We start from the raw sequence: 19,930 nt of genomic DNA, 5'->3' as shown, positions 1-19,930 counted from the left end.
GAAGGGAGGAAAGAGAAAAGGGGAGAGAGGGAGAAAGGAGGAGAGACAGATAGAAAAGAGTGGTGGGGGGGGAACGAGAGCGAAGAGTGGTGGGGGGGGGGGGGGGGAGAGCTAAAGACTCAGTGATTGGAGTTAATTCTCAGCCGAACCCCACAGTCTGTAAATCAGCAGTTTGGGGTTTGTTGGGGTTTATTAACGGGGGTCACAGTTCATTGTATTGGGGCATAAGTGGAGGGGGTTTGGGGGGGGGAAACCTTCCGTCCTCTCTCCCCCTACCCCCCCCCAACAACACCCGCCCCCCCCACACACACAGCTGGAGCCCACTGCAGCCCTGGTGAGAGTGTGGGGGTGGAGGGGGCTGTGTGTGTGTGTGTGTGTGAGCCCGTACTTGCGTAGGGGGGGGTGGGTGGGAAATGACAAACCCCTCCTTTTTTGGGGGGGGGGATCGTGTGGCTGGCAAAGTGGGGCGGGTGGCGCGCGGGCGGGTGGGCTTGTCAACCAGTCAACCATGGAAGTTGGAGACGAGGAGTCCGGGGGTGGGGGGGGGCGTTGTGGGTGGGAGGGGGGGCGACGAGAAGCCTTCAGCCCCCACAGGGCTCTCGCTCGCTCTCGCTCTCTCTCCGTCTCTCTCTCTCTCTCTCTGCCCCTCGCTGGCGCCCGTTTGCGTGTCGGTCGGTCACGGCTGGTGGTGTCCAGCCCAGGCTCGGGGGGGCTCACACTGTGATGACGGTGGGGGTGGCAGTGAGTGGCACCGTGGAGCCACAGTCATAGTCCAGCTCGGTGGCCCCCGGAGGAGCCATGTGGAGGCTGCTCAGCGACGTCCCCGTCTGCCGGTCCCGGATACTCTGTATATAGCTCTGCCGGAGGGAGAGAGTGTGAGAGGGAGAATGGGAGAGAGAGTGTGAGAGGGAGAATGAGAGAGTGTGAGAGGGAGAGGGAGTGTGAGAGAGGGAGAGTGCGTGAGGACAAAAGGAAGATGACCACGTGACAGAGCGCAAGAGCGAGAGAGGATGAGAGTGAGTGAGTGAGTGAATGAATGAGAGGAGGATGGAGAGAAAGGGTGAGTGAGTGAGTGAGTGAGTGAGTGAGTGAGTGAGTGAAAGGAAGAGAACGAGAGAGGGAGAGAGAGAGTGAGTGAGTGAAAGGAAGAGAACGAGAGAGGGAGAGAGTGAGTGAGTGAGTGAGTGAAAGGAAGAGAACGAGAGAGGGAGAGAGGGAGTGAATGAGTGAGTGAGTGAGTGAGAGGAGGATGGAGAGAAAGTGGGGGGGGGGGTGGGTGGGAGAATGAGAGAACGAGAGCGAGGGAGAGGGAGAGGGAGAGGTGGGGGTGACGTTACCGGGGACAGGATATCTCCGGTGTAGCGCTTGATGGGGTACGGTTTCCTGCGGTACGTGTCCTGTGGTGCTGTCCGTTGGCGCTTCTTTGCTGCTTTCTGTCGGATCCTCATCAGCTGCACTCGCTTCTGCCGGTTACTGATAATAACTGTCGAGAGAGAGAGAGAGAGAGAGAGTTACTGATAATAACTCACGAGGGAGAGGGAGAGTGACTGATCAGTAAGGAAACTTGCCCAACGTTTCGCCCTGACCTGACCTGACCCGCCCGGGAATCGAACCCGGGTCCCCTCGCTCGCCAGACGAGGGCTCTAACCGCTGAGCTACAGGGAACTCCACGCCTTTTCCCCACCTCCTCTCCTCCCTTCCTCACCCCTTCCCTCTCCTCCCATCCTCACGAACCTCCATCATGCGCCCACCCCCCATCCCCGTATTTGCCCAATGTCTGTGTTGCTGTGTGTTGACCTGTGCTATGACCTGTGCGAGGAGCGAGAGCGCCCCCTGTGCGTGTGTGTGTGTGTGGGGCGTGTGAGAGCACCCCCTCACCCACCAGCCCCCCTTGCCCACCCCCTCACTGGCGCCCCCCCCACCCGGTGGCCGCTCACCCTCGGTGTGCGAGTAGCCGTCCGCCGTCAGCTTCCACTGCAGCAGGACTCCGAGGGCGGCCAGCGAGGGCCAGGCCCCGAGCAGGAGCCAGCTGTGCCAGCAGGCGGGCGGTGGCGGGGCCGAGGCCTTGAGCAGCGGGTAGACGTAGAGCCCGAGGAGCGAGGCCTGCAGCAGGTAGTCGGCCGCCAGCACCAAGATGGCGGCGCCCAAGACGGCGGTGGACAGGACGGTGAAGAGCTTCTGCCACTGGAGGGTCAGGACAGCGCCCAGGAGCCCCGCGCCCAGCAGCAGCCCCAGGGGCACCCAGACCGAGCGAGGTTGGTACAGGGGCCCGGCGGCCAGCAGGCCCCCCGCCGCCAGCAGCAGGCCCAGGGCCAGACCCACCATGAAGAGGCCCAGGCTCCGGACCAGCATGGTGACCAGGCCGCAGAGCACGCCCACCGCCAGCCCGATGCCCGCACTGGCTGCCACGCTCAGCTGGGCCTCGAGCAGCCGCTCCTTGTAGCAGAGCAGGAAGACCACGGTGGAGCCGAACATCAGACCCGACAGGAACATCACCACCTTGAAGCAGCGGTAACCTGCGGAGGGTGGGGGGGGTAGAGGGTGGAGGGTGCGGGGGGGTGGCACGGGGCAGGGGGCGGGGGGGGGGAGAGAGAGAGAGAGAGAGATGTTACCCAATGTGCAGGTATAATAGTGCCCCCTGATGGTGACCACCCCCCACCCAATCTGTGACCTGCTCCCCCCACCCTCTGGAACTCCATCCCACATTCCCTCCATCTCGCCCACCCCCCCAATGCCACCCCCACCTCCCTCGCCGCCTCCTGTTCGAACGCCAGCGCCTTCGGTCACCCTCCTACCCCTTACCCACCCTCTACCCACCCCCCCCCCCACCCCCCGCGGATTTAACATTCGCCCACGACCTGAGCTTACCGAAGAAACAGTAGATGATGCCGAAAATGCCACACATGGCACAGATAATGCAGGGCACCAACTCGTATTCTCTCTCCAGCTGCAGGTCACACAGGAGACTGGCATTGCCCTGAGACCCCAGGGTAGGCTGGATGGCATCGGAGGTCATGGTTGCCCCCCGGGGGCACCGACCTGGTGCAGGTCTGTCCGTCCACTCACCGCTGCTCAAACCTGGGGGTGGGGGGGAAAGGACACGACATGGACCGAGGCGGTTCGCGAGGGTTCGATTCCCGGGAGAGCGGGTCAGAAGCTCAGGCGACTCTACACACGCGCATGCACACACACGTGTGCACACATACACACGTGCACACGCGCACACACACGTGCACACACACGCGCGCACACAGAGGCCTCTGTTTATCTGGCAGTAAGAAGGAACCTGGTTGTTGGTCGATCAGTGGACCACTTTCCGGGGGGTGGGGTGGGTGGGGGGGGTGGTTTAATAATCCCTTCGAACAAATAATAAATGTGGTTTCCCCGACCCACGACTGTTGGCGGAGACGGTGTCTCGCGCCATCGGCTGCCGCCTTTCGCCCACAAAATACACGTTCGCTACACGCTACAGTGGTGCGTCCCGTGAAGCGCTTTGCCATCGATCGGTGCGTCCGGTGCAGGGATTACGGATAATTACCGTATTATCTCTTCTGTTGTGAATCAATTCCGATTCAATCTGCCTTCTCCCCATCCCCCTCGATGACCCGCACAGATTCCGATTGGCAAACCCCCACCCCCCCCCACCACTAGCCCCCAACCCCACCGCCAATCTCTCCCAAATCCTTCGGGAGTGCAGCCAGCGAGACCCAATTAACAGGACCAAAGCCTTAACTAACGGTCATCAACTTGCCAGATGCAGGAAGGGTGTGGGCCGCGGAGTTAATAAATAAATCCTAGGATTTCTCACGGCCGACGGCAGTGAAAGCCGCCTCTAATTCCTCGCCCCGCACACAGATTAGGACTTCGCCAGTTTATTGTTGGGACAACAGAGGCTTTGTCAGACGCTGTAATGAGCATCGAAGCTCCGATCAGAAATTGCCGGCGAACTCGTCCAAATGAGCTTCAGCCCTCGATCCTTTGACCCACTTTGCTTCGCTCCCTGGACAATCCTCCCCATTCATCCAAATGTGCGTCGGCTCTCGCCACGAGTCAGCCGTTTAATCTCCCCCCCCCCACACCCCCCCCCCCACTCCCACCTCAAAACAGGACCCGTGAAAGTCCTCCCCACTTCCCCCCCCCACCCCCTCCCCACCCTGAGCCCTCATCTGCCCCATCCAGGACAGCGAGTGACCGATCTTATCGAGGGGAGTTGTCTGCCAGGACACTGGGTGGGGAGAGAGAGAGAGAGAAAGAGAGAGAGAGAAGGGGGGGGAGAGAGGGGGAGAATCTTTAACGTCCGCCTGGCGGCCTGGTCTGCCTCGCAGAATGCGCGGTCACTACACTTCACGGCGAAATGCTGTGCGGCTTCTCGACACGCATGTAAGGCAGTGTCGGAAATATTATGAGACCCCTCGGGAGATAATAAGCTGTCAACTGCGGCAGTGACCGTTTGCCGGTCGACATTCCGATCCAACTCCTCACCGCGTCTTCGAAGCGTCTCGAAGGGGCTTCGCCGAATACACCGTTAGGCGAATTGCCCGCGTATTTTGTGGGCGAAACGCGCTCCCCGGATTTTATCCCCACCCCGCTTAAAAAAAAATATTGCCCCCCCCCACCCACCCACACCTCGTGCCCGTTTGCGGGACGTGGCTGGGCGCAAAGCAGCTTCCGCGCGCCCGCCCTACAAATGATACAGTCGCTGAGTTTCACGAGAGGCTCTTGATGTTACAGGCATCGTTATTATTATTTATTCCGGTTTATTGCGGGGGAAACGATGATGGTTACACATTGTCGCGAGATGTGACTGTGGATGACATTTCGCTTGCAGTCCTTCCCTTTCCACCCACACCCCTCCCCCCCCACCCCCACCATCCCAGGTGAGAGAGAGAGCGCGGGTGGGGTGGCGGGTGGGTGGGGTGGGGGGGCGGGTAGAGAGGAGATGGTCTCCATCTCTGTCAAAGCTCGTCAGATCATCGCCCTACACCAAAGACGGTTGTTAATATAATTAATTCACGCTTCATCCTGCGATGTGTGTTACACACATTGGTGGACATTTGCGCTGTTGGTAACTCAAGGGTTAAGAACGAGTCCTTCCTCTCCCCCGCCGCCCCTTCCCCCCCCCCCCTCAAATACCCTGAGCCCTCATCTGCCCCAGAGAGATAGAGGGAATTCTGCAATGGGTTAAGCTCTCCGAGACTCCGTCCGGTGTGAAGGGCGCTACATAAATACGAGTTGTTGTTGCTTTACCTCCGAGTTTGGGGGGGGGTTTAGGAAGGGGGAAGAGAGGGGGAGATATCTGCCAGTGAGGGTAACAGAGTATACCCATCCACCCCCACCCCTTACTTCTTTCTGTTCCTCAGAACGACACATACACACTCACACACACACACACACACTCGCTCTCTTTACGTTTGCATTTACAAGTGACTAGAGACTTGGGTTTACGGGAGGGCTGAGATCTGTGGACGAGAGAGAGAGTGTGGGGGGTGGGGGGGGTGGGGTGGGGATGGGGGGGGAAGGAGAGAGAAAGAGAGAGAGAGAGCGAGAGAGCGGGGGAGTTCTGGCTGGACTCCACTCAACACACACGAGAGAGAGGTTTCACAAGCGAACCTACGAGCTCGAGTGCTGATCTCACCCTCAACACAATCTGTTTCCCATTTAAAGGTCTGTATCCCATCCCATCCCCTTCCCCCATCCCCCCCACCCCCCCCCCCCCCTCCCCGCCAACCGCACCCCGAGGGGGAAGGGAGGGAGGGAGGGAAGAAAATGGAGTGTGGGCGAGGGCGGGAGGGGGAAGAGAACAAGGAGCAGAACCCAACAGCTGGAACAGATGAATGTCTACCAAGCGGATGCAGCTCGCGCTCGGACCGTTAATCAATGACCCCGTGACCCTTGTCTGGACCGTCGAGGCTGACTTCGAACGGCCTCTTAACCCAACTTAACGTTCTTCCCTTTCACTGGTTTCTGATTAAGAGCAATGTCTCCCCCACCCCCACCCCCCCCACACCCGCTCGGGCTCAATCCCCTCTCGTCCGCCCTCCTATTTGGGAGCGAATGTCGATTGCAACCCTCCCGTTTCACACAGCCTAACAACGTCTTTTTCCCCCCGCCCCCCCACCCACCCCCCCCCACAACGAGCCACGTGGGTTCCTTAACATCCGTCCACCCGAACGGGCGCAGACGAGGTGGGGGGTGTGGGGGCGGGAAGGAGATAGGTGTCGCGTCTCACCCGAAGGGACAGCACACAGCGCCTGTGTCAACAACACCACTCGTGTGGTTCAGGACTGAATTGAAGGTTCGCTCCTGTTATCTGTGGCGGAGACTTAACACTAACACAGTATTAACGCAGTACAGTACATCTCCTTTAAATCCAAATACGCCGTGCGTTCCAACAAAGACCTGGCGTTACGCCAACCACACAAGGATACACACAACTCCCCACAGTTAGCCGCTCTGCTCTGAGCTGACATTGCTCTCTCTAACATTGTTGTCCTATTCCCCCCCCCCCCACCCCCAACACCCCCCCACGCCGTGCGTGGTCCCAAAACTTCTCGACGCCAACGAAAGATTTTCTTAATTTCTCCCCAAAAAAAACAACTCACTCCCTTTTCCTCCCGGGCAAAAAAACAAACAAAACAAAAAAAAACACCCGCACAAAGAAACCTTAGGGATAAAAAACACGGGCTCCCTTCGGAGAGACGGACGGTGGAAGCAGAGAGAGTCGTTTGTTTCAAGAACAAACGAGTCAGATATAATATCTCGGGGATAGATAGGGTATATAGTTTGGGACCCGACGCGTTAAGCAACGGCTTAAGGGATGGTGGAGGACGAACTTGATAGGCCTTGGTCTTTTGCCGAGCAAATAGTATGATATATATATATTTAATGTATATATAAATGTTATATATATATATATTCTCATGAGCTTAAACCCTCCTTTAAACTCTTCCCCTTCTTGGGAAACAAAGGCAGAAAATAACAGCAAACTCCTTATAACCCGTCACCGCCAGGGAAAGGGCTGAGTGATGAGGTTGTGCGTGTGTATAAATAAATGTGGCCGGGATATTGACAGTAACGATGACTTAAGTGGCAGTGACCAATTAATTAATCCAGGGTTGAGTTATAAGGAGTTTTCCGTGATAATATTTTTTACTTTTTACTCCCCCCCACCCCCCCCCCCAACCCCCCAGGCCATTTTTTTTTCACCTGCGCTTGTGTTCTGACCCTCTGAAGCGCCCAGATCCGCTTAGCGTTACTTAAGGGCTTTGGGTTGCAGGGTTAACAACAACAACATTACGTTTGTGTAGCGCCTTTCGCGTCGGGAGGACGTCCCAAGGCGCTGGATAGTCAGTGCTTCGGGAGCTGAGTGGGAGGATTCCCTGCCCTCGTGACTGGTCTGCCACTTCCAGGTCCCGGGCATGTCATGAACCGTGCGAGAGAAAGAGAGAGAGAGGGAGAGAGAAGCCGCCGCAGAGGGCTGGACCCAATCTGACACGCCATCGCAAAGCACGTCACCTGGGCTCGGGGGCCAGCCGAGCTCCGAGGAGAGCGAGAGGAGAGCTGGGTCCTCCACTTGTCAGCGATTAACAGTCTGCCAGGCTAATTGGAAACACGCACGGAGCAAGTAGATGGTAGATTCAATGAAAAAAGATGCCTCTTCTGTTACAAAAGCTCTGTCCCTTGCTCCCCATCAGGCACTAACGGCTTCTACACATCGCGAGGCCAGAGAGTGACCTCCCCCACCCCCAACCCCCCCCCCCCGCCACCCCCACCGCCAAACACACACACACACACAGAGCTCGCCTGTGTCTTGACCCCCGATCCCTGACCCCAAGCGACTTCAGATACTGTAAGTAAAGGCTTTGTCGAGAGTAACTGAATGTCTATTGTTGGCTCAGATGAGACACCATTAGGTTGTGCACTGGTTCCCCGAACTGCCTTGACAAACTCCCAATTTACTAATAGGCCCTTCCAGGCCAGGCCGCTGGTGAATGAGACGCAGTGTTTCCAGGAGGCTTTGTGCCCGTCAAACCCGTGTGAAGTCCGCTCATTAATATTTATCAAGTGGGATACGTAAAAGGCTCTTTTCTCTCACAGAGAGGTGATGAAGACCGACTTTACGCTCGATAACAGTCAGTAACGTGGCAACCGGGTTGGGGGTGGTGGGGGGGGGGGGGGAAGGTTTGGAGACAGATCCTCTTCATTCCCCCGAGAATTATGAAGCACTTTGGGGGGGGAACAGGGATCTTGAGAGTGTGTTGGCAATGGGCGAGCCAGGGCTAACTGGGCTGTTTCCTCCCACCCCCCGAACCCCACCATGGTGTAATTCTATGTGAAATGCGATTGGCGATGGGCAATTAATCCCAGACTGGGAAAAAAAATCCTCTCCACTCTTGAAGGATTATGGAACGTGCTTGGAATGGTTCCCTGACTCATCCCTTCCCACCAACTCTCTCAGTCAGTGGAGAATATTGGCCAGGACTACTAGGGGCAGGGCCAGAATCCACAGCCAGATTGTTCCGAGTCTCGAGGACGACGCCAAAGGCGGATTCAAGCTCATGTTCCTTGTTAACTTGTGGAACTGGTCTCAGTGAACGTAAACGTAAAGCACGGAGAGAAATCCAACATCTAACTGACTAGCAACTGTCAAGAGAGAAGTAGATAGATACTTGGGGAGGACAAATTTGCAGGGCTATTGGGGGAAGAGAGCGGGGGATGGGAGTAGGTTGGTAGCTCTTTCATGCACGGGCATTGTGGGCCGAATGGCCTCCTTCTGTGCTGTATAATTCTATGGCATGCTTGGACTGTTCTTAATTTCAGTGGAGGTTGGGGGGCGGAGGGAGGACGGCGATTATGGGGGACTAGAGAAGGGAGGGAGGGAGGGAGGGAGACCTGACCTCTGATTTTTGAAGCTCCCCCCTCCCACACACCCTCGCTTAGCTTCACTGATTGGCATGTTCTTGATTCAAGGATTCTCATGAGATTTGAACGCAGGGAATGGAACGGAAAGCGCACGGGATTTGGATCTCACTTGCGAATGGTCACGGTGCCTCAAAGGGCATTTTGATTGATGGGCGTTGCTATCTGGAACTGTATCAAGATGGCAACGTGTGTGGCAGCCATCTTGTCTCCCTCTTGTGCCCAAAGGTTTACGTTTTGCCCACAGGGTACACAGTCGCTTTACAGCATGGTCTTTGAAGCGCTTTGAGACGTCTCGAAGACGTGATAAGGCCCTGTACCAAAAATGCAAGGATTAATGTTAGTATTATTTATTCCCAGTGCCTTGGGACACCCTCCCCACCTGGCTATCCTAGTCATTCTTTCCTCAACAACAACCAACTTCTTGTCCGCGGCTTGTCCAGCTAGGACCACCCTGGCCATGGGGGCTTTGGCTTACAGGGTTAATAGCAACTGAGTGGAAGGATTCCCTGCCCCTAGTCACTGGTCTGCCCTTTCAGGTCCTGCCGATGAGCCAGGCTGCGCTACCATCAGCAGCCTACAACCGTGCAGCATAGGAAAGCCCCACAAGCAGCCCAATTAATAATAATAATAATAATGATACCAAAGTGTAGTGACTGTGCGTTTTGCAGGCGTGACTTTGCTATGTGGCCAGCAACTCCCCCGAATCTCTTTGGGATGGATGTTAAGGGTGCCGAATAAAGCACTGATGATTGCCCAGTGGTGGGGGAGGGTTGGCCGAGGGTGGGTGGGGAGGGTTGGGGGTGGGGGGTGGGTCGATGGGGGCTGTTTCTGTACTGGGACACACCTGCTAAATGTAGCTTGAGACATCCACTGGGAAACCAGTTGGTAATGCAGTCGGAATCTGTAACACGATCTGTCTCTGTCCGTCTGTCTCTCTCTCTCTCTCTCTCTCACCAGCATTAATGTTGTCTCTTTGTACTCGAGTCCACAGCCCCCTTGTCTACCCCAGAGGTCATCGCCCTAACTACGTTCCCCCCCCCCCCCCACCCCCACACTTCACGAGACGCGGCAGATAATAAATATATCTGGGCTGGAGGCTGAAGGTACAGAGTCCTCTGTCTCGCCCGCAAAATATACGCAGATCAATTCGCTTGAGAGTGTGTCCCGTGAAGCGCTTTGAGACGTCTCGAGGACGTGATAAGGCGCTGCGTCAAATGCCAGGATTATTATTATTATTATTATATATATAGTGTAACAGCTGTCCTGTGCTAAACAGCTGTTGTGGGGTGAGCCTCGTGATCACATTGCACCAACAAAGCCCCTCCATGTCACTGGTTTCCCCCCCCCCACCCCCACACCCCCCCTCCTCTCCTCTCCCTCCCCATTCCTGATTAACCCACCCACTGAAATCAGATCCCATATGAATAGCGAGCAGTACAACCCGCCAGGTGTGAGCCTGGCTCAGTCAACGGTATCCTTCCCCCACACCCCCACCCCCACCCCACCACCACCCCTCCCGAGTCAGAAAGTTGTGGGTTCAAGCCCCCACACAGCGCCTTATCACGTCTTCGAACGTCTCAAAGCGCTTCACAGGATACAGTGTTTTGAGCTGACATTTTTATTTGTGTTAGTGTGTGTGTGTGGGGAGTGGTGGTGGGGGAAGAAAAAATTACTTGGGGCACTGTATCTCTCCTGATGTTCTGGCTCACAATCCCCTCTACAGATAAAAAAAAGGTCATTCACATACTTCACTCACACCTGGAACCCACTGCTCTCCGCCCCCCCCCCCCCCCCCCCCCCCCAACACCCCATTAAACACCTGGAATTGAAACCAGAAATTCCTTGGCTCCAAGTCTCAAGCGCACTCCGCTGCCTGTCCCAAAGGGTTAAATAAAGCCGGAGGAAGGATCCTAAGAGATATCCGCAACTGTGAGAAACACTTAGATCCTGCTTGACCCCCTCTCTCGCTCTCTCTTGCTCACTTTCTCTCGCTCGCGCTCTCTCTGTCCCCCCCCACCCCTCTTTTCCCACACTCCAGCTGTTGCAAAAATGTCCGATCTTGGGATCAGTTGGAAAGAATGACCTCCTTTCTCTCCCCACCACCGCCAACACCCCCCCCCCTCCCCCCACACAACAACCGCCTCCCCCACCCCCCCCACCTCCCTAACCCCCTCTCCCCCCTCCCATCGAGGAGGTCAGTCCATGGCCTCCCAAAGCACATTTGCACAATGAGCCTCAGGTCAAGGACATCGACGGAATCCGAGCGAAATCAACAGGAAGTTTTATACATTTTCTGGACCGTAACAATGTTCCACTCGGTGGTTGAGACAGGAAGGAACTCGCAAAGACTACAAAAATAATAACAATAATCATTCGCAGCATTTACTGCAAAGTGGAGTGACTGTTTTTTTTCTTGTGGGGGGCGGGGGAGGGGGGGGCCAGTGAATTTGCACACAGCAACGTCTCACAATCCCCCACCCCCCACCCCCCAGCACAATACTGGAGTCTCACCCGAACCCTATACAAGTTGAGAGTCTCCAACACGTGGATTGGATCCACAACCGTTTGACTCGGAGGCAAGAGCCAAGTTGGGGGTGGGAGTGGGGGTGGCGGCGGGGGGAGTGATAGAGGTGTGGGAGACGTGAAGCCAGACAGCGAGTGATAACCTGGCAATGGGGAGGAAGAGGAGGCGGACAAGTTTCAGACCTGTGTCCCAGCACAAGTCAACGACAAAGAGGAGAGTAGGAGAGAGACGGGAAGAGAGAGAGAGAGAGAGAGACAGAGACAGAGACAGAAACAGTGACCTTACTTGGGGGGAAAAAAAACACTCGCGTCGATGAATTGATGTCAGCGGCCCGTGTTGGAGCAAGGACACTTTTCTTCTAAAAATAATTTCGCCGTGAAAACTTTGTTGCCTTTAATGGTCGCGTGGAAACCCAGTGTGGTCGAACGCAAGATTCCTCCAGTCAAGCTCTGCCTGAGAGGTCTCGAGGCCGGTTTGAGTCTGTCCATGAACTCCCGTTCTGGAAAGCTTCAACTGGAACGATCGCCCTGGAGATGGCTAATGAAACTAAGCAACGCCCCGCAAACAACTTTGTTGTCAACCAGCAATTTATCGAGGGGATTAAGACGCCGCGAAGTGTTTTTGAGACGCACTCCCAACACGAAAGGCTAAATTGGGACGACGGCGGTCCTTGCGTTCGATACAGTCGTTAAGAACGTCTCAAAGCGCTTCGCAAGGTGTACTCTAAAGTGCAGCGACTGGGCACTTCGTGGGTGAAACCCGGGAGCCAGTTGCCCAGAGAGCAGTGTCCCGCAAACGGCCGTGGAATGAGGGACCAAATTTGTATTTTACTGATCTATTTGTTTGTCTATGAAGGGATTATTACCTTTTTAAAGCGATCCCGACAATTGACTCACAACCGGGTTCCTACTTACCGCTGGGCAAACAGAGGCACGCGCGTGTGTGTGTGTGTGTGTGTGTGTGTGTGTGTGTGTGTGTGTGGAATAAAGGAATTTGCCTAAGGTTTCACCCTGAACCGCCCGGGAATCGAACCCGGGTCCTAACCACTGAGCTACAGGCCTCAATAAATTATTATCGCTGATGAGATTAATGAGCGTGAACAAAGTCGCAAGAGCTTGTTGGGCAAAGGCCGCAAGTGGCCTTGGAAGAGGCCGAGGATAATTCTCGCATCTGCATCCGGATACAACCAGTCCCCGAGACAAAACCGCTCTTGGAGACTTCCCGAGCTGCTTTGTGCGGACTGCTCACGCCACAGTCACAGCAGTGACTGAGTCAGACTCCTCTACTCGCCTTTGTCGCTCACAATAAAGCTTGGCTTTGGCCTCACTGAGTAAGATCGGAGGCTTGTGAGTTGTGAGCACGAACCGCGCTTTAGGGCTTTGAGCTCTCGCGAGTCAGGCTGACGCCCCAGTGCAGTGCTGGGGGGGGAGTTCGGGAGGGGGTGGGGGGTGTATGTGTGTATTTGTGGGGGAAACAGCGCTGTTTTTGTCGGAGGCTCCATCCTTTGGAGGAGACATTGAACCTGGGGCAGTCGAGAGTCACCGAACAAATGATTTCAATAAGTAAGCAGTTATTACCCTCCCCCAAATGTCCTGGCCTACGACTAATTTCTCTCCCGCTTTCCCTCCCCCCACCCCCAACCCGGCCAAAAAAGACTAGGTTACTTGATATCTCATCACTCCACGGGAAAAGGACTGAGTGACCAGTTATCAGGAGTAGCGAGTTAGGCGTATGTAGGAATATATCGCCCGATGCAGCCAGGATGTTGATGGCTTAGGCGGTAGTGACGAGTTAAGCCAGGGTTGACTTATCAGGAGTTATAAAATGGCTTGCGAAACACAGGTGGAGTCCTGTCGTGTAGCGGTTAGAGCCCTCGCCTCGCAAGCGAGAGGACCCGGGTTCGATTCCCGGGCGGGCGGGCGGACGGGCGAAACCTGAGGCAAGTTTTCTTTCACCGCACACTGTTATATCAATCAAAATAATCCCTGCATTTGACACAGCTCCTGCTCACGTCGTCGAGACGTCTCGAAGCGCTTCACAGCATAACGCTGTAAAGTGTAGTGACTGTGTACTTTCTGGGCGAAATGCGGAAGCCAAACCACGCACAGCAGCATCCACTCCCCCACAAACAGTGGTGGATTGTTAGGCATATGTATAAATAGATCAGCAATTGACTCTTTCTCACCAAATACCGCATTTCTTCGAGGAGCGAGGGAAGGAGTGAGCCTGACGGCAGAGAGAGAGAGAGAAGGGGAGAGAGAGAGAGAGAGAGCGAGGACTGGCCTGGTTTCAAACCTCGATTGGGCCCTCGTCATCTCCCAGGTATGAGGCTCAATGGTCTTTGTACTTTTTGGGAATGGAAAGAGGATTCCTGTGGGAAAATTAAACGTTTCCATGCACGAGATCATGTGTTTCCTGCACGTTTATCACTTTGCTTTCCCCCCCCCCCACCCCCCCCACCCCGAGTCAGGCATGTTTTCCTAAATCTCTCGGAACCCATGGATGGTGGTGGTGGGGGGGATGGGGAGAGGGTTGGGGCCGTGAAATCTAACAGCAACAACAATTTTACTTTAGAAGCAATCTATTGTTAGGAGGTTGTCTCAAAGCATATCTCACAGGGGGTGTGGGGGGTGGGTGGGGGGGGGAGGCTGAGGAGAGTTGAGGCAGGTCAACAGAAGTGAGGTTGTAGAGATAGGTTGAGTGAGGTTGTAGAGGTAGGATTTAAACGTGAGGTGGGAGGCAGGAGCCGAGGTGGTGGAACTCCAGGGTGTGGAGGGGCCACAATGGCTGAAACCATCTGCAAAGTAAATTCTTGGGGCAGGAAGTCAGATCTAGGGGTAGGAAGTGGGTTCTGGGGCAGGAAGTGAGTTGTAGGGGAACCATCAAGCCAATAGGGTAGCAGAGAGAGACATGTCGCCTTTATTGGGTCAACGTGTCTACAGAGCGCTTCACCAGGATTTACCGTGAAGCACAGTGACTGTATTTTGTAGTGCTGGGGTGGGGGGAGGGGGGGCGGCACGTGCCGCCCCCCCCTCCCCCCACCCCAGCACTACATTGGAGCGTCAGACTAGACCGTGAGCTCAAAGTCCCCGCTTTGGGTGGGGGTTGGGGGCTGGGGGAGAGAAAGGGAGGGAGGGAGGGAGGGAAGGGGCGTGAGTGCACGCTGGTGGACTTTCCAACGAGACGGGTGGCGGTGGGGCGGGAGAGGGAGATTGGGTGGAGGAAACAGAAGGGGAGAGGAAAGGAGATGGATTTTGCAGGAACTTTGACTGAATCCTCCCCCCCCCCACCCCACCCCCCCAATCCTCTCTCTCTAACTCCCAGCCTTAGCCCCTCGAGGCTTAACGCCAACTAACTCATTACGGTGCGAATCAGGGACCTCCTCTCGCTGCGTGTGGCTTTGCTGAAGCACAGACTTTGCCAAGAGGCAGAGACCGAGTCAGACAAATTCTCTCGCGACCAATTCCCGGCCAACGTTTTCAAACCAGCCAACAGGACTGCGGGGAAAGATGCAAATGAAAATAATAGCCTCGATTCACCCCCCCCCCCACCCCACCCCCACCCCCCACCACCGACCCCCAACCCGTGGCCCCCCCCACACCCCCCCTTACTCCCAACCCTTTAATGTAAACTTTACGGTTTGCCGGGAGAGGGGTGTGGAGTGTACAGCGAATTGTCGACACATCAAATTAATTCGGGGTTAAGGGATAAAGCCAGAACGATTTCCCCCCCCTCCACCTCCGCCCCCTCCCCTCCTGCTCCCTCCCCTCCCCCTCTCCACCCCTCCCCCCACCCGCTGCTGTACTCCCGAGCGCTCACATCTGGTGAATGTGAATTTGATCTCCATCACATGCCTCAGCCAAAGAGGGTTAACACTTTCAGCGACCAACTAGTCGAGGCAAACTCAGCAGAACACGCGACCCCCTCGCACGCTCGCCCCCCCCCCCCACCCCTCGCTCCGCGCGCTCATGATCGCCACGCTCATCCAACCCGTCCCGACGCGTGCACATTGAAAGCAGATAATTCCTTCAAAAATAAATCGACAACAATAATAAAATGGGTCACTTCAATCCACGGCTGTTTGTGGGGACGTCGCTGTGCGCAATCGGCTGCCGCGTTTCGCCCACAAAATCTACAGAAACTTTAGAGGATATTCTGTGAAGCGCTTTGAGACGTCTCGAAGGCGCTGTATCAGATGCGAGGATTATTATTATGATTATTATTACTATTCTTATTACATGTTCACAAGAGAAATCACCGGATACTCATCCGGACGGGATAACAAAATCCGATAAAAAAAGATACTCCGCTGTGAAGAGGGAGAGTTACCGTCAAACACATCAAAACACCTTCAAAAGCGCTTGACAGGGAATGGCTGGAAAGTGTAGTAACTGTGTGTTTGCAGGCGAGCCCGATGGCCAATTTGCATCGCTCGCCTGCCCCAAAGTCACCGATTAAACCTCCTGCCCCCCCTACCACCCCCCACCCCACCACCCCGCACCCTCCCCAAAAAAAGTACATCCTGTGAAGCGCTTTGAGACGTCTCGAAGACGTGGTGTGTCATCATTATTGCGATAATAAACACAGAGCTAAAAAAATTCACCCCCCGGAGTCCGGTCGGGGCTGAAACCCCTTTCGCCGGTTAATCCGCCCGGTTAAGAAAATAGCACATCGACAACAACAACAACAACAACGTACAAAAGACATCTCACCACTTGTTGCTCACCTCTGGAGTGTCTGACTCACGGTTAGCAGACGGTCGGTGAAGCCATTTCCTCCGAGCTGGGAATGCGAGCGGAGAGATTCCCAGATTCCTGAGGTCCGCACGGGAAGAGAGAGAGAATATCACCTCTTGGATTTGTCCTGAGATTCTCTGCCAACAGTTCTGAGCGCACACACACACACACACACACACACCGTTTGCTGCCTCTCTACCAGGGTTTATCTCTGTCAGTCTCTCTCTCGCTCTCTCTGGAGTTGAGTGCGTCTGTGTATCTGTTCCTCTCCCTCACTCACTATCCCTATCGCACTTCATTAACTGTTTTCTCTCTCCCCCAGACCCCTCACGCCACCCCCGAGTGCTTCTCCTCTCTCTTTCGTTCGTGTTCTCTCCGTCTCTCTATTCTCTTCTGTGTTCTCTCTTCCTCTCCTTTCTCTGTGTGTTTTTTTCTCTCTCTCTCTCTCTATTCTCTCTCGCTCTCTCTCTCTCTCTCTCTCGCTCTCTCTCTCTCTCTCAGTTTGAATGTCTCTTTAGCTGAGTTCTCGCTTTTTTTCTCTCCCAGTTCTGCTCGGAATGATCTCACTCCTTCGACTCTACCAATTGTGTTTGTGCTGGAGAGAGAGAGAGAGAGGGAGAGCGAGAGAGGGAGGGAGGGAGGGAGAGAGAGAGAGAGAGCGAGAGCGAAGGAGCCTGACATTTTCCCTTTCTTCATCGTAAACTCTCGCAGCTAAGAAACAAAAACCTCGTACCAAGTTACGTCCCTAAAGCCGGAGTCTCCCAAGTACCAAAACCTTTCTCTCTCCCTCGTTGAACGTGTGGACAAGATTCCCTGTGTTATTGTGCAGATGATGGCTTTGGTGTCTTCTTCCGTCCTTCAAGGGCCAACTGGTGCGTCTGACACCTTCGGACAAGTGCTCGCGCAGTGATCGTGTCCCTCTCCACGTGGCTCCCTTTGACCTCCATTCCCATCTCTGAGCCGGGAGGTCGGGGTTTCCATTCTCCCCCCTTTCTGCCCTGACATTAGACAACGGCAACAACAAAAACAACAACAAATTGCGTCCGCAGAACGCCCTTTCACGTCAGGAGGACGCGATTCAAGTTTAAAGACGGGATTAAATATCCCCTTGAGCTTTTGGAAAAGAAAGGGAGTTTTTCTCTCTCTCTCTCTCTCTCTCTCTCTCTCTCTCTCTCTCTCTTTCCCGGTGTCCTGGANTTTGGGGTTCAGACAGTAAAAGCCAGGCAATAATAATAATAATAATTATAATGATAATCCTCGCATTTGGCCCAGCGCCTTATCGCGTCGTCGAGACGTCTCAAAGCGCTTCACAGAATATGCTGTGAGGCGTAGTGACTGGGTGTTTCGTGGGCGAAACGCGGCAGCCAATTGGGCACAGCAGCGTCCCCACAAACAGTCGTGGATTGAGGGACTAAATTATTATTTTTGAGCGACTATTACCCCCGAGAAAAGCGATCCGCCAATCGACTAACAGCCGGGTCCCCGCTTGCTGATGGGTAAACAGAGGTGTGTGCGCGGAGTAAGGAAACTCGCCTAAATTTTCGTCCCAACCGGGAATCGAACCCGGGTCCTCTCGCTTGCGAGGCGAGGGCTCTAACCTCTGAGCCTCAGGACTATCGGAGACTGACACACACGAGACTAAAAGCCATTTCCACTAATTCCCTGGAATAACAATCAGCTATTTCCTCTCTTTGTGTTAAAGTATCACAAAAATGTTGGGCTGGTCCGCAAGAGAGCAGCGACCAACATTCATAGGCTCAATGCTCCGAAAGCTCCCAAATTCCACCTTGTCTTAGTCTGTGACCCCCATCCTTTACCTTCAAATTTAACAGCGCGCAGACGTGGGGTTGGGTTTAACGTCTCGCCGAAGGTCGCAGTCTCCGACGGCAATAATAACAGTATTAATCCTTGCGTTTGACACAGCCCCTGATCACGTCTTCGAGACGTCTCAAAGGGCTTCCACGGGATATACGGGGGGTGTGGGGGTGGGGGGGATGGGGTGGGAGTAAGGAAACTTACCCGACGTTTCGCCCTGACCTGACCCGCCCGGGAATCGAACCCAGGTCCGTCTCGCACGTCTTAAAATGATATGATTAATAAATTAATAAAGTTCGCTTGAACTGATGTAAAGTTACTGTGATTCCTGTTCCCGTTCCTGTTCCTTTGGGAAAAGACTTGGAGTCTGATTTTCATTCCCGGGATCCTGATATGGGAAATCTCGGTAGAGGAATTCCACAACAACGGCAACTTGTTTTTATATAGCGTCCGTCACGCAAAGTAATGTCCCGGAGCAAGTGTCTCATCCCAAGGACGATAACTGAGCCGGGCTGACACACAGGGACTGAGCCGGGCTGACACACACACAGCGACTGAGCCGGGCTGACACACAGGGACTGAGCCGGACTGACACACAGCGACTGAGCCGGGCTGACACACAGCGACTGAGCCGGGCTGACACACAGGGACTGAGCCGGGCTGACACACACACAGCGACTGAGCCGGGCTGACACACACACAGCCGGGCTGACACACAGCGACTGAGCCGGGCTGACACACAGCGACTGAGCCGGGCTGACACACACACAGCGACTGAGCCGGGCTGACACACAGCGACTGAGCCGGGCTGACACACAGCGACTGAGCCGGGCTGACACACAGCGACTGAGCCGGGCTGACACACAGCGACTGAGCCGGGCTGACACACAGCGACTGAGCCGGGCTGACACACAGCGACTGAGCTGGGCTGATACACAGCGACTGAGCCGGGCTGACACACAGCGACTGAGCCGGGCTGACACACACACAGCGACTGAGCCGGGCTGACACACAGCGACTGAGCCGGGCTGACACACACACAGCGACTGAGCTGGGCTGACACACAGGGACTGAGCCGGGCTGAAAATTTAAGCAGCTCAAACAACACAGCTTTATTCCTCAGCTGCGGAAAACAGGGAATAAGATCCTGGAATGGGAATCATCCCAAGAAAAACAAGAGTTTGCATTGAAAGCAGAAACAATCCCGTTTCCTTGAAGAGTCTTCAAAACATCCGGAAATTTCGTTGGGAAAAGTCAAAAGGTTGGATTTGGATTGGGCGGAGGATACGGCAACTCAGAGGGTGTTATTATATCAGTTTTCATGATATATTTATTATTATCGTTAAAATTTTTGTATGACTGTTTCCACTGCCGTGAGTGAGAGGGAGAGAGAGTGACAGACAGACAGACAGACAGACAGAGAGAGAGAGAGAGAGAGACGTATACTGAGCGAGAGTGCGAAAGGGGGAGAGAGAGAGAGAGAGTCAGAGAGAGAGGGAGAGAGAGTGACACAGAGTGAGAATGACAGCGAGAGAGAGGGAGAGACAGAGCGAGGGAGAGAGGGTTGAGAGAGAGAGAGAGAGAAGAGGAAGAGTGTGTGTGTGTGTGAGAGAGAGAGAGAGAGAGAGAGAACGTGACAGTGAATAATAATAATAACAATAACCATAATGATCCTTGCCTTTGATACCGCCTCATCACGTCGTCGCGACGTCTCAAAGCGCCTCACGGGATGTATACTGCAAAGTGAAGTGACTGTGTGCTTCGTGGGCTACCCTTACCTACCCGCCAACCCGCCCCTTGCCCTCCGATCCCAGCTCGGGTCCGAATCCCCGACGGTCCGGCGCCTTGGGACGTTGCTCCTCCCGGCGTGAAAGTTGCCGCGTAGAAAAGGATGTCGTTTTCCTCGTTGTGTATTAAAATGATAATTCACTGA

General features: G+C 54.8%; 1 protein-coding gene across 2 annotated transcripts; it reads right to left on the bottom strand.

Moving 5' to 3' along the window:
* Positions 1–551: 551 nt before the first annotated feature.
* LOC103173213 (transmembrane protein 198-like) lies at positions 552–16,573 on the bottom strand. Of its 2 annotated transcripts, none has more exons than XM_042344372.1 (5): positions 16,159–16,573; positions 2,869–3,078; positions 1,938–2,516; positions 1,338–1,483; positions 552–857 (listed from the first exon to the last, which is right to left on the bottom strand). In XM_042344372.1, exons 2-5 carry the CDS (start codon positions 3,014–3,016, stop codon positions 714–716), a joined length of 1,017 nt encoding a protein of 338 aa, XP_042200306.1. In that variant the 5' UTR covers positions 3,017–3,078; positions 16,159–16,573; the 3' UTR covers positions 552–713. The 2 variants fall into 2 exon arrangements, with proteins under 2 accessions (XP_042200306.1, XP_042200305.1); XM_042344371.1 differs by having other exon boundaries at positions 16,173–16,573.
* Positions 16,574–19,930: the final 3,357 nt, after the last annotated feature.

The sequence above is a fragment of the Callorhinchus milii genome, unplaced genomic scaffold, assembly GCF_018977255.1.
Source record: "Callorhinchus milii isolate IMCB2004 unplaced genomic scaffold, IMCB_Cmil_1.0 Scaffold27, whole genome shotgun sequence".
In the NCBI taxonomy this organism is placed as follows: domain Eukaryota; kingdom Metazoa; phylum Chordata; class Chondrichthyes; order Chimaeriformes; family Callorhinchidae; genus Callorhinchus; species Callorhinchus milii.
The sequence above is the reverse complement of the archived record's forward strand: the minus strand, read 5'-3'. Positions and strand labels throughout refer to the sequence as shown.